This window comes from Hippocampus zosterae, chromosome 14, assembly GCF_025434085.1.
Source record: "Hippocampus zosterae strain Florida chromosome 14, ASM2543408v3, whole genome shotgun sequence".
Lineage (NCBI taxonomy): Eukaryota > Metazoa > Chordata > Actinopteri > Syngnathiformes > Syngnathidae > Hippocampus > Hippocampus zosterae.
This window is the reverse complement of record NC_067464.1, coordinates 9,965,277-9,975,983: the sequence shown is the minus strand read 5'-3', so window position 1 is coordinate 9,975,983 and position 10,707 is coordinate 9,965,277. Positions and strand designations below refer to the sequence as shown.

At 41.9% G+C, this 10,707-nt stretch overlaps 2 protein-coding genes and 1 long non-coding RNA gene across 3 annotated transcripts in view; all 3 read right to left on the bottom strand.

The window, feature by feature from the left end:
- LOC127614931 (uncharacterized) overlaps window positions 1–10,707 on the bottom strand; it is a 276,974-nt gene that overhangs the window by 24,338 nt on the left and 241,929 nt on the right. The gene's annotated exons all lie outside the window — the stretch shown is intronic.
- LOC127614926 (akirin-2-like) lies at window positions 84–3,724 on the bottom strand. The gene is made up of 6 exons (XM_052086388.1): window positions 3,534–3,724; window positions 3,054–3,234; window positions 2,808–2,945; window positions 1,731–1,880; window positions 743–814; window positions 84–650 (listed from the first exon to the last, which is right to left on the bottom strand). The coding sequence occupies exons 2-6, from the start codon at window positions 3,223–3,225 to the stop codon at window positions 640–642; spliced, it is 543 nt and encodes a 180-aa protein (XP_051942348.1). The 5' UTR covers window positions 3,226–3,234; window positions 3,534–3,724; the 3' UTR covers window positions 84–639.
- LOC127614920 (cannabinoid receptor type 1B-like) lies at window positions 5,059–9,949 on the bottom strand. The gene is made up of 2 exons (XM_052086382.1): window positions 9,413–9,949; window positions 5,059–7,330 (listed from the first exon to the last, which is right to left on the bottom strand). Exon 2 carries the CDS (start codon window positions 7,289–7,291, stop codon window positions 5,927–5,929), a length of 1,365 nt encoding a protein of 454 aa, XP_051942342.1. The 5' UTR covers window positions 7,292–7,330; window positions 9,413–9,949; the 3' UTR covers window positions 5,059–5,926.

The following is a 10,707-nucleotide window of genomic DNA, read 5'->3' as shown; positions in this document are numbered from 1 at the left end:
AGGTACACTTGCACAATGAGCGCAAGTGTACCTCATGGGGCCTTTTGTAGGAGGGGGGGAAATAAAGTCCATAGCAGGCAGGCTTTAAAATTAAGTCCTTTATTGTATTTGTGATTGCGTACAATGAATTCAAAGTTATACCAGTAAAACAAATGAAAATAAATAAAACACTTGGTCGGGAAAGGGAAGAAAATAATCTATTTGCCCTACTTAATTATAAAAAGGGAAAAAAATGGAGGAGCGACTGCAAACGTCCTTGTGACGACAAAGTCACTGCTGCTCCAATAATATTTACATGTAACAAACTGAAGAGTGAACAAGTTGGTAATGCTGGGAATTGTCACAAAGTGTGAGAACTGTCAGCACGCGCACAGCTGGGACCTACCACACAGGTGGGAAAAAGGGGACTATGGGTGGTGGTATGGGGGTGGGGGGGGGGGGGTCCGCTTACATCGGGAAGCACCGGGTTGTTTACAACCATTTGCCCAACCACAGAAATATGGCACAGTAAGAAAAAGTTTAATCTCAACTGAATCTCGTAACAATGAGCGTTTTGTGTGTGTGTGTGTGTGTATTTGTTTTTCCTTCCTTTTGGTGTCACACGATCTGTATGCAACGAGAGGCTGTGGTCATGTGAGTTCAGGAAACATCTGGAGAAGAAAGGCAGATGAACTCAAAAGTCAGAAAGCAGATGTGGAACCGCGGGACAGAAATATGGGAAAGACGGACGAACAGCACTCACAGCTTGCAGGTTGTTCACCGAATCGTCGCATTAGCTGGTCGTGTGTGAACTTCACAAAGGTGTCATATTGTTCTGCAATGGCAAACATTATACATTTGGAAATTGAACATATTTCGAAGACACTTTGAATTACTACTGGAATTTATTTTATTTAGAGTGAGAGCGAGCGGCACACAGGCCGACTGTGCTCTCTGAACGCTGCAAAAGAAATTCTATTTGGTTGGTTGGTTGGTTTGTCGTTTATTGAACATAAAACATACAGTAAATTGGAATGAAATGAAGCAAACAAGGAAATACGAACGATGTGAAAACATTCATTTGGATGTACGGCCCAAAAAATGTGTGGCCAAAGTATCGGGACTTGATATCAGCAGATATATAAACCAAAGAATGGATTGATGGACCCGGTACTAAAAGAGTGTGATCGGAACATCCCTGCTAGATTTATAGTGAAAATGTCCTTCGCTTTCATCTTTAGCAATTACAGTAATTTAAATTAATCTAAATTAATTTATTGGTGTCAATATATAAATTGTGATTTTACATGAATGTATATAGGTGCAATATTTTTTTTTAATGGTACACTTGATTAGGTTTCATGCTTCACCAGGAATCCAAGCCACAAATCCACTTTTCGAAGTTGTCATCAAGCATCATCACGTTATGAATCCAAGTTTAGAAGTGGTATCATGCAGTGCAGTCTGTGGACTGATATAGACTACTAGTATTTGATTTAAGATAAGATATCCTTTATTCGTCCCACACTGGGGAAATTTGTGGATGGTTGTTTTAAAAATAGGTATGTTTTTAATTTTTACAACTTTTTTTAAATCTCAAAATGAAATAAAAACTATAATGAAAATTCCAGAACTATTATAACCCGATAAGTGGAACAGAGTAACTCCCACACAGCCAGCCATGGCCCACTTGCATCAATGTTTCTGATCATTATTACAGAATGTTACAAACAGCAGTGATGTGTACTGACCTGCCAGTTTGGATGTCATGGTCTCCTCGTACTCCTCCCGCACCTTGTCTTCCCTTTCTTTCAGCAGGCGTTCACAGATCATCCCAACTTGTTTGAGGGTGAATAGTGGCTGCTCCTTCCTCGATGGGGAAATGCCTCCAGAGGGTGTCGCTGCAAAAGCCAAACAAGCATCTTCTCAGTGAGCCAATCTCCACGGTTTAACAAGAAACAACTGCAGCACATATTAATTTAAAGATGTAATTAAGTCATATAAACTATTGTGTATTTTTGGTAAGATTACACCTGACCAGACACGTGTTTGCTGCATATGGTAGTCATGTATTTCTTCCATGCAACCGCGGCTCATTTTGGTTTGAGTCCTGCCGTAATGCGAGATCTAACTGTTCCATCACTCTCTAATCATCTATTGAAAGAAATTCAATTTCAATTCATTGGGTGGTGTATAGGATATACACTGGTCAACTTTGGAGGTGGGGGTGCGATACCCAAAAAACAAAAATCACTGTTCATGCAGTCATCGCATGGTCTATACAACAATGACTGCACCGTTGTTGGACCACCTTTCCATCACGATTCATGTTGTCACTGGATGGCCACATGTCAATGACTATCAGTACTTGTCCTCTTTTGGACACTGTTCATTCTTTGGCCATTCAACACATCTACGATTGTATCCTCCGTCACTGACCAGCCTTTTCAGTCTCTGCTCTGTGAACATCTACAACTCAACGATTGTAACATTTGTCGGCCCACCTTATATCACTGTTCAGCCATTGTGCCATGAGATTTTTTTGTCCATATTAACACATTTCATACTCTTGATTATGATTACAGGCAGCTTTGATGACTACACCTCCAGTTAGTGTACATTTGTGGGTTATGCAGGTTGAGTAAATACAATTTATTTTTATTCATTTGTAATTTAAGTTGTTGTGAAAATGTGGCTGAAAATATTATTTGTTTATATATTATAATGGGGAGCAGACCACAGCAAAGCAAATTAAGACAAGTACTTCAAAATGTCTGTGCATTGTAATGTATTATGCATTAAAAGTAATTCAGTGCGTGTTGACCAACCTGACATGGTCGACTGGGACTGGGATGGAGGAGATTCTGGAGAACAGCAGCACTCGGGCGACTGGTAGACTCCACTTTCCAGATGCTTCCTCTTTTGTATGCGTTTGTACTCTTGCTTGATGCTGTGGAGGATTTGTTCTGGGAGAGGAACAAAAAGATAGTTGACAAAAGATAGTCTTAACTAGGCTGAACAACAGGTTGCTAAGGCCTGTGGGCTTCAACTTTACTCGATCGCAGTTAGATTACCTGCGCTCAGTCTGGATGACGACTCCCCGAATGGCGAGGGCTCCATGCTCAAATATTTCCTCGGGGACGAGGACGACGAAGACACGGGTATACACCTGCGTCTTTTGGGCGAAGCTGGACTCATGAGCGGATCGAAATCCATGGTCCTCTTCAGGGTAGCTCCGCACGCCATTGCTTTAAACTGATCCAAAAAGGAGGAAGAGGTGTCAAACCAACCCCCAAATGAAGATAATATATTGTCAGACGTTTACAGTCGTAAGGTTATGGATTCGTCATCACAGGCAACTATTGTCATGGTGAAATTCTCTACTTCAAACACTGCGCCGCCTGTCAGGCACATGATTATCATGTTGCGCAGCAGAGCCTTTAAATTAGTGCTAAACCAGCTAACGTTAGCTCTTAGAGCTAGCTACTAATAGCAGAAAACAAAGCAAGTAGTAGCGTTGACCGCCGTGTTGTACGTGAAATGACATGTCTTACCTTTAAAGTGAGGGTGTCTTGTATTCGAGTTGAATTGTCTTTCAAAAGTTACTTCCTGAAAAAAAGTTGTGGAAGCTCGCAGCCCAGCAGCGGGCTGACTGCCGTTAAAGATAGCGGAGCTAGCTTTAGCAGAAGCAACTCGGCTCGTCTGCTTGTTTTCGATACGGAGGCTATCGGCTTCTCGCAGGCTGGTGATGTCACGTGTGACATCACTGCAATGCATGCCGGGGCTTGTAATAAAGGCCACTCAAAGGTGGACGACAAACGCTGTCTATAGTAACGTCCGTAAAAGAGCTGACGTGAAACAATTCGTGTCTTTTTCGGTGTTTTTCCACGAGACCATAGGCTAAGTGGCTTTAAAGTCACCTGCCTGAGTAGAACGCGATGAAATCAAAATGAAAACGAGGCGTGTTTGTTTGTTTCCACAAGAGGTCAGTAGTTCACCATTTTTAAATGTGAAAACAATATGCTGTTCGTAGAGTACCACTATTACAACAATGCAAACAAGTAAGTATTTGGGAAGAGGCAACTACTTCTTCGCAGCTCGGCATAAGGGTCATTTTTATACAAGCTAATCAGTATCTGGAAAGGATGGCCATTAATTCATTGTTGATTTTTATTTAAATTCAACAAAGTTGTTTTTTGAAGCATGACCATTATTGATCATTTTTCGATACAAATTTAAGAAATCATTTTACACCCTGAACTGGTTGCCAGCCAATCACAGGGCACACAAAGACAAACAACCATTCACACTCACACCAATAACAATAACAATCATAATGGAAATAAATTTGCCAAAATTGTTGACAGATGTCAATTTCCCTTTGAATGATTGTTTATATGTGCCTTGCAATTGACTGGCATCGGTCCATGGTGTACTTCATCCTGGCCATCTGGAATTGGCTCCAAACGCTGTAGAAAGTGGATGGACGGATAAAATCACATGAATCTATCAATGTTCTGGCTTTCAGTATTTCCCTAATACTTGTTGTATATAATATCGATTATTTATGTCTCCCCAGTGTTGTAGATGTTAGGAAGAACCTCTGCCTTTTAGTTCTAAAGTTTAAAGCTGGAGTGCTGGCTCTTCCCTTGTGGAATTTGCATGTTGTTCGTGTGCTTATGTAGGTTTTCTTAGTGGTTCCGTTTTGCTCCCACATTGTCCCCACAATGTTTCTTGGGTTAACAGACTGAAGAATAAATTGTCTTTTGGTGCAACTGCAAATGTTTGTTTGTCATAGTTTTTCATTCTGTGACCCTAGTGAGGGCAAGTGTTCAAGAAAATTGGAGTTCTGGGTTATTTCTGTCTCTTTGAAAAACAGAATTGCATGAATTATTTGTAAATTAGATGCACTACATGTTTGGTGGCATTTCATGGTTTTATTATAAAAAAGATCACCCGTTTTCTTGACAATTTCATGATAAGAAAAATAAGCTTCTACAGAAGACAGAATAGCACTGTGGATACTTGACATCAATATGGCAGTGTCAATTTGTCACCCAATGTTTTACAAGCACACTGAACATCCCTGACAGAGCTACAACTATTTTCTGCTCTCAAAAAAGCCAGACATGTTTCAGTTTTTGCTTCTTAGAACACACACCAGAATTCTACAGTAAACAACAGCGTGGTGAAAAGCCAAACATTACAACATCTTACATAACCACCCACGGCTGCTTTAATGTCACAGCTGCTACCTTCTATCTAGTAGTTTAGAAATGCGTTTTTTCATTGAATATTTTGGAGGGGCTGTCCAAGGCCACACTATTGCCATTGCTGTTATGATGTGGTGGGGACAGCATTGATCCTGTATGCCATACAATTCTAAAAACAAAAACGTTTAACCCACTAATGTTCATAATAAATAAATAAATAAATAGATAAATAAATAAATAATGTAAGCATTAGACTTTTGCCTGATGCTAGCTGGGATAGTTTCTGTCTCTCCACGACAGGGTAAGTGTGGTAGAAAATGTGTGCATGGTTGCAAAATAGTTTCCCACACCTGTGATATGCAACAGCAATAAATGTGGTCACTCCTAAAATGGTTAAGAATGAAAGCTATACGACAAAGCACATTTCATTATTCATAAGGAACACCGAAGCAACCTAACGGGATAGAATTAATGCAATAAATTTTACAGGAGAAGTGGCGAAATTAATGCAAGAAATTTTACAAAAATCTTACTAATTAATGCTTGCTGGGCCTAAAACAACAGCTCCAGAGCTCATCATCCGAGCAAACTTACAGTGAATATGTTGGAATCACAAGTCACTCTTTGGCACGCTTCAGTCAAAATCAAGTGCACAAGGAGGTGCAGTCCATCCTACACAATATTCATGGCACACTTCAGTGTGAACGGCTTCCGACTTCACAATCAGAAGGCCCTCACACTGAATCTGCACCTGAAGTTGTATCCGTCACTCCAGAAATAGAAACTTGGGCCACTTTCACTCGGCTGTTCGCCCCACTGCCTCCGCTATCTTTGGTCCTGACGCTCCTGCTGTTCCAATCGCTCTCCCCGCTGTTATCCAGAGGTTGCTCGCTTCCCCGGCACAGGCGGTAGATGTTGCCGAAAGCTCTGCGCAGGTCTTTGCTCCTCATGGCGTAGATGATGGGGTTGACGGTAGAGTTGAACAGGCACAGCATGCTGCAGAAAGCGAATACGGTCTTGATGAAGTCATCCACTTTTCCCAAGAGATCGTAAACCATGATGGCTAAGAGCGGCCCCCAGCAGAGGATGAGGGCCACCAAGATGAGCACGAGGGTCTTGGCCAGGCGGAGGTCCATGCGGGCCTGCTCGGGCCTCGCCGTCTGAACCTTGGTGCCCTCCGCTGTGTAGACAACGATGCTCCTCTGGGATGTGCGGCTTAGCATGCGCACAGCATGGTGGTGCGACTTCCACAAGATGAACATGTAGGCGTAGATGATGAAGAGCAGCAGGACGCTGGTCATTCCGATCCAGAACATCAGATACTTCCGGTCGATGAGGGGGAAAATGTTTGAACAGACCGAGTTGAGGCGCTTGCAGTTCCAGCCCAGCAGGGGCAGCAGCGCAAACACTATGGACACGCCCCACATGAGACTGAAGGCCGCTACTGCTTTGGTCTTGGTCACGATGCGCTTGTACGCCATGGGCCTGTGGATGGAGATGTAGCGGTCGATGGCGGTGAGGAAGAGGCTGCCCACAGAGGCGGTGAAAGAGGCAATGACGCCGGCCAGCTTGAAGAGGAAAACCTCGGGGCTGTCCTTCCTGTGCAGGACATGGAAGTCCAAGAAACTATAGACGAAAATGATGCTGCCGATGAGGTCCGCCACAGCCAAGCTTCCTATGAAGTGGTAGGACGGTCGGGATCGTAGCATCTGCGAATGTAGAATGACGCACAGCACCATCAGGTTCTCCAGCACTGTAAACAAACCCAAAGTGAGGGCCAAGATAGCGATGGCCAGTTGCTGGCCAGGAGTCAGGATCATAAAGCACTCCAAGTTGTCCACAAAGTTCTCCCCGCACTGCGCCGCCATCCCATCAGTGTCATTACTCAACAGAATGTCTGACATGTTAGTGGGGAAAATGGTCGCATCTGTGCTGTAAATGACCTTGTTTGTGACACTAATGGATGCAGAGTGCATTTTTTCTGAGTGGAATCCAGGCTTGGCGGGACCGTCGTCATAGATGGCGTCGTTGGAGCCCAGGTATGGCACGATTGTGGTCAGCGCACTCATTGTGGCCCCAGACAGTCCATGCAGCTTCATGGCTGCTAGAGAGGTTCAGTGGGATGGTGTGCAGAAAGTCTAAAAACAGAATATAGATGGTTATTTTTCTCGTACAATAATGCATTACAGCAGGCTTGTAACTTTCCATGTACCGCCATCATGGCCCGCGTTAAAATATAGCAGCACTGTTTATGAGACATTGTAATTTTCCATAGGTCCTATTTTTATAGACAGGCGCACATGCTCTCAACATAAAAACTGGACCGTTTTCATTTTGCTCTGGGGCAAGTGACATTTTGTGTGTTTGAGAATTTGGCAGACTGGGTTGCGCCTAGGGTTGTGGTGAGCCAAGGGCATTTTCTGTTCCACGCCCCCAGGAACTCCAGCGCACCAGACGATTTGGTGACAGAAAGTAGACTCGAATTTAGTCCACCGAAAATCAGGTCTAAGTTTTGGCAATGGCAGAGTAATGTGACTTTGGTGGATTTGGTCCAGGCACAGGCAGACAGAGCCTGTGCCCCACATGTGTATACGGTATGTGTGGTGAATGTCATTGTTTTTCAATACAAAATCTCCCATGTGTCCACTCCATAGCAGCCAACTTCTTGGAGTTCCTTCTAAATGTACTTTGTGTGCACCAATCTCATAAACGGACTCTAGTGAATCCCTACATCATATAGACCTCGTGTGCTGAATTTAAAGGGAATTATTGGACGGCAAAAAAGGTTAGCCGTGTTACCTCCCACTACGGTGCAAATGCCCCTTTTCCACCACTAATGTGACCGAAAAGTTGTACAAATGAATTGAAAATTATTAAGGGGAAAATGTAAAGCTACAGTGTGGAGAATTTGGGCGTCATCTAGAGGTAAACTAATTGAATGCAACGACTTAAGTTCGAAGCGTGCGCATTTTGAAACACCCCAACTACGGTCCCTGAGAAGGACCTCACTTTGCAAGCCTACCTCACTTTGCAATTTCTTCAGCAGAGGTACAAGAAATATGTCATCACAAGCTACTTCTCATATTCACTCAAGTGGCGCTAGTGTTCATTTTGATGCATTTACCTGCATCAAGAATATTTCCATCACAATTTAGTTTGGGCATAATTGAAATGTCGGCGCTCTTTCCAATTAGTCAAAGTTGAGAGTGCAGTTGCAGTTTGTTTGTACAAAGGTGTGCTTTATATTACTGATTGTAAAAGTGTCAAAAAAATTTGGAATAGCTCTCGTGAATGCAGTGCAGTGGTACCCCATTGCAAACTATAGCCATAGTCATGAACATATTGTTCAATGGATAACTCTGAACAGTGCCAAATTATTTGCTACATTTTTTGTGTTTGACCCATTAATTAAGAGCATGTCCCTATAATGAAGTAGTTGTGACTGTGTCCTCATAAATACAAATGTGGCAGACGGCGCAATATGTTTAAGTCTTAAAAAATGCATGATGATGTCATTGTATCTTTGCTGGCGTGAATCAGTTCATCAGCAAGCTGACAGCCGGGCAGACAATAGTGAGAAAGTGAACAGTTGATGGCAAGGTTGCGTGGCCTCGGGGGAAACCACTGCATTAAGTATGTAGGGCAGTCAAGGCTTGCTTATCAATTAAAAGCCGGTCATTCAGTCTTTGGTTTTCGAATTCAATAATCATCAGTATAATGAAGTGTCAAAATGTCCACGCAGTCATTTAGAGTCTGGATTATTTCAATTAGTAGCAGACATGTTTTGCATAAAAAATATTGGCTAGGTGCTATACAGCATTGGCTTTTAATTATGCATGAAACTTACAAGGGGAATGGAACATTCTCTAGTAATTTGGGATCAATTGACAAAAAAAATGCAATAGTGCACTTCTTAGGTATCAGCAACATTCTTTCTTTTCATTTCTTCCCCTACTCATCTCATAATTAGGTAAAATAACCAACTCCTGAGTTAAAGCTAACTTTAAAGAGTTTTTCTTCTGGCACATACTTATTAGTTCCTATGGCACCTTGTTAATATGCCACATTTGTAATCATCACTTAATAAACGCTGCTGCAATTTAACCAAATTTAAAAAAATGTTTAATGACTTTAAAAAAGGTACTTATCACTTTAATAATGAATTAAAACACGGATCAAACTGCAAATGGTAATAGAAACAATAACATGCATGAACATACCTTGACCTGGCGCTTGTCCATTTTTGTTGACAGCCCCCAAAATAAGTCAATTCAAAAGGGACTTGCCGTGTTAGAAAGTGTTTTGTGATCACTTGCCTGCTGTTTTATCGCATGTTGACGAAGATGAGGACGGTCGGTAAGAGTAAAAGCAGGCAGCGGGTGGGGAGTGCGTGGGTGTCTCTTTTATTTTTTTATCTTTGGTCACGTGATGTCACACGCACGTGAGGTGAATGCGCGCGCACCGCGTCTCAGCTCCTCGTTATTAATAAATGAAGAGGGAGGCAACCGCATTTACACATACACGAACAATTAGTGGGATTAGCAAAAATAGTGACGGCCTAGTCTTCATGTTATCTTCTCTATCAATTGATTCTGCCGTTATTAAAATTGTGACTTTATGATAGCTTATTGTGGCTTTTCACAGAAAAGCATTTCCAGTTTGGGATCTCCAATTTTCTTTAACTTGAAAACCAATTTTGTAGTTGTGTACAGAACCGCATGCCTCCAAATTTTGTTGCTTTTTTTGGACTCAGAAAACATTCTTGCTATTCTACGCTCACTAAAAAGCATGTACAGTACTGTATCTCTACAATATCATACCCTTTGCTCTAGTGTGTGTGTGCATGTGTGTGTGTATACATACCTGTATATAAGATAAGATAAGATATCTTTAATTTGTCCCACAATGGGGAAATTTACAGTCTACAGCAGCAAGATTGTGGGTAGAAGAAGAAGAAAAAACATTCATTCATTCATTCATTCATCTTCCTAACCGCTTGATCCTCACTAGGGTCGCGGGGGGGTGCTGGAGCCTATCCCAGCTGTCACCGGGCAGTAGGCGGGGTACACCCTGAATCGGTTGCCAGCCAATCGCAGGGCACACAGAGACGAACAACCATCCACGCCCACACTCACACCTAGGGACAATTTTTTGCATTCACATATAAAGATAAGGTAGCTGTGCTATTTACCAATGTTTGTCACATCTATCTATCTATCTATCTATCCATCTATCTATCTATCTATCTATCTATCTATCTATCTATCTATCTATCTATCTATCTATCTATCTATCTATCTATCTATCTATCTATCTATCTATCTATCTATCTATCTATCTATCTATCTATCTATCTATCTATCTATCTATCTATCTATCTATCTATCTATCTATCTATCTATCTATCTATCTATCTATCTATCTATCTATCTATCTATCTATCTATCTATCTATCTATCTATCTATCTATCTATCTATCTATCTATCTATCTATCTATCTATCTATCGATCGATC

Bases quoted from the DNA above. Each gene is read 5' to 3' on its own strand.
- LOC127614926 (XM_052086388.1), bottom strand. From the start codon at position 3,225: ATGGCGTGCGGAGCTACCCTGAAGAGGACCATGGATTTCGATCCGCTC. The intron at 2,946-3,053 runs GTAATCTAACTG...TTCCTCTCCCAG, and splicing joins GTCATCCAGACTGAGCGCAG to AACAAATCCTCCACAGCATC. The intron at 1,881-2,807 runs GTTGGTCAACAC...TGGCTTTTGCAG, and splicing joins GTCCCAGTCGACCATGTCAG to CGACACCCTCTGGAGGCATT.
- LOC127614920 (XM_052086382.1), bottom strand. From the start codon at position 7,291: ATGAAGCTGCATGGACTGTCTGGGGCCACAATGAGTGCGCTGACCACA.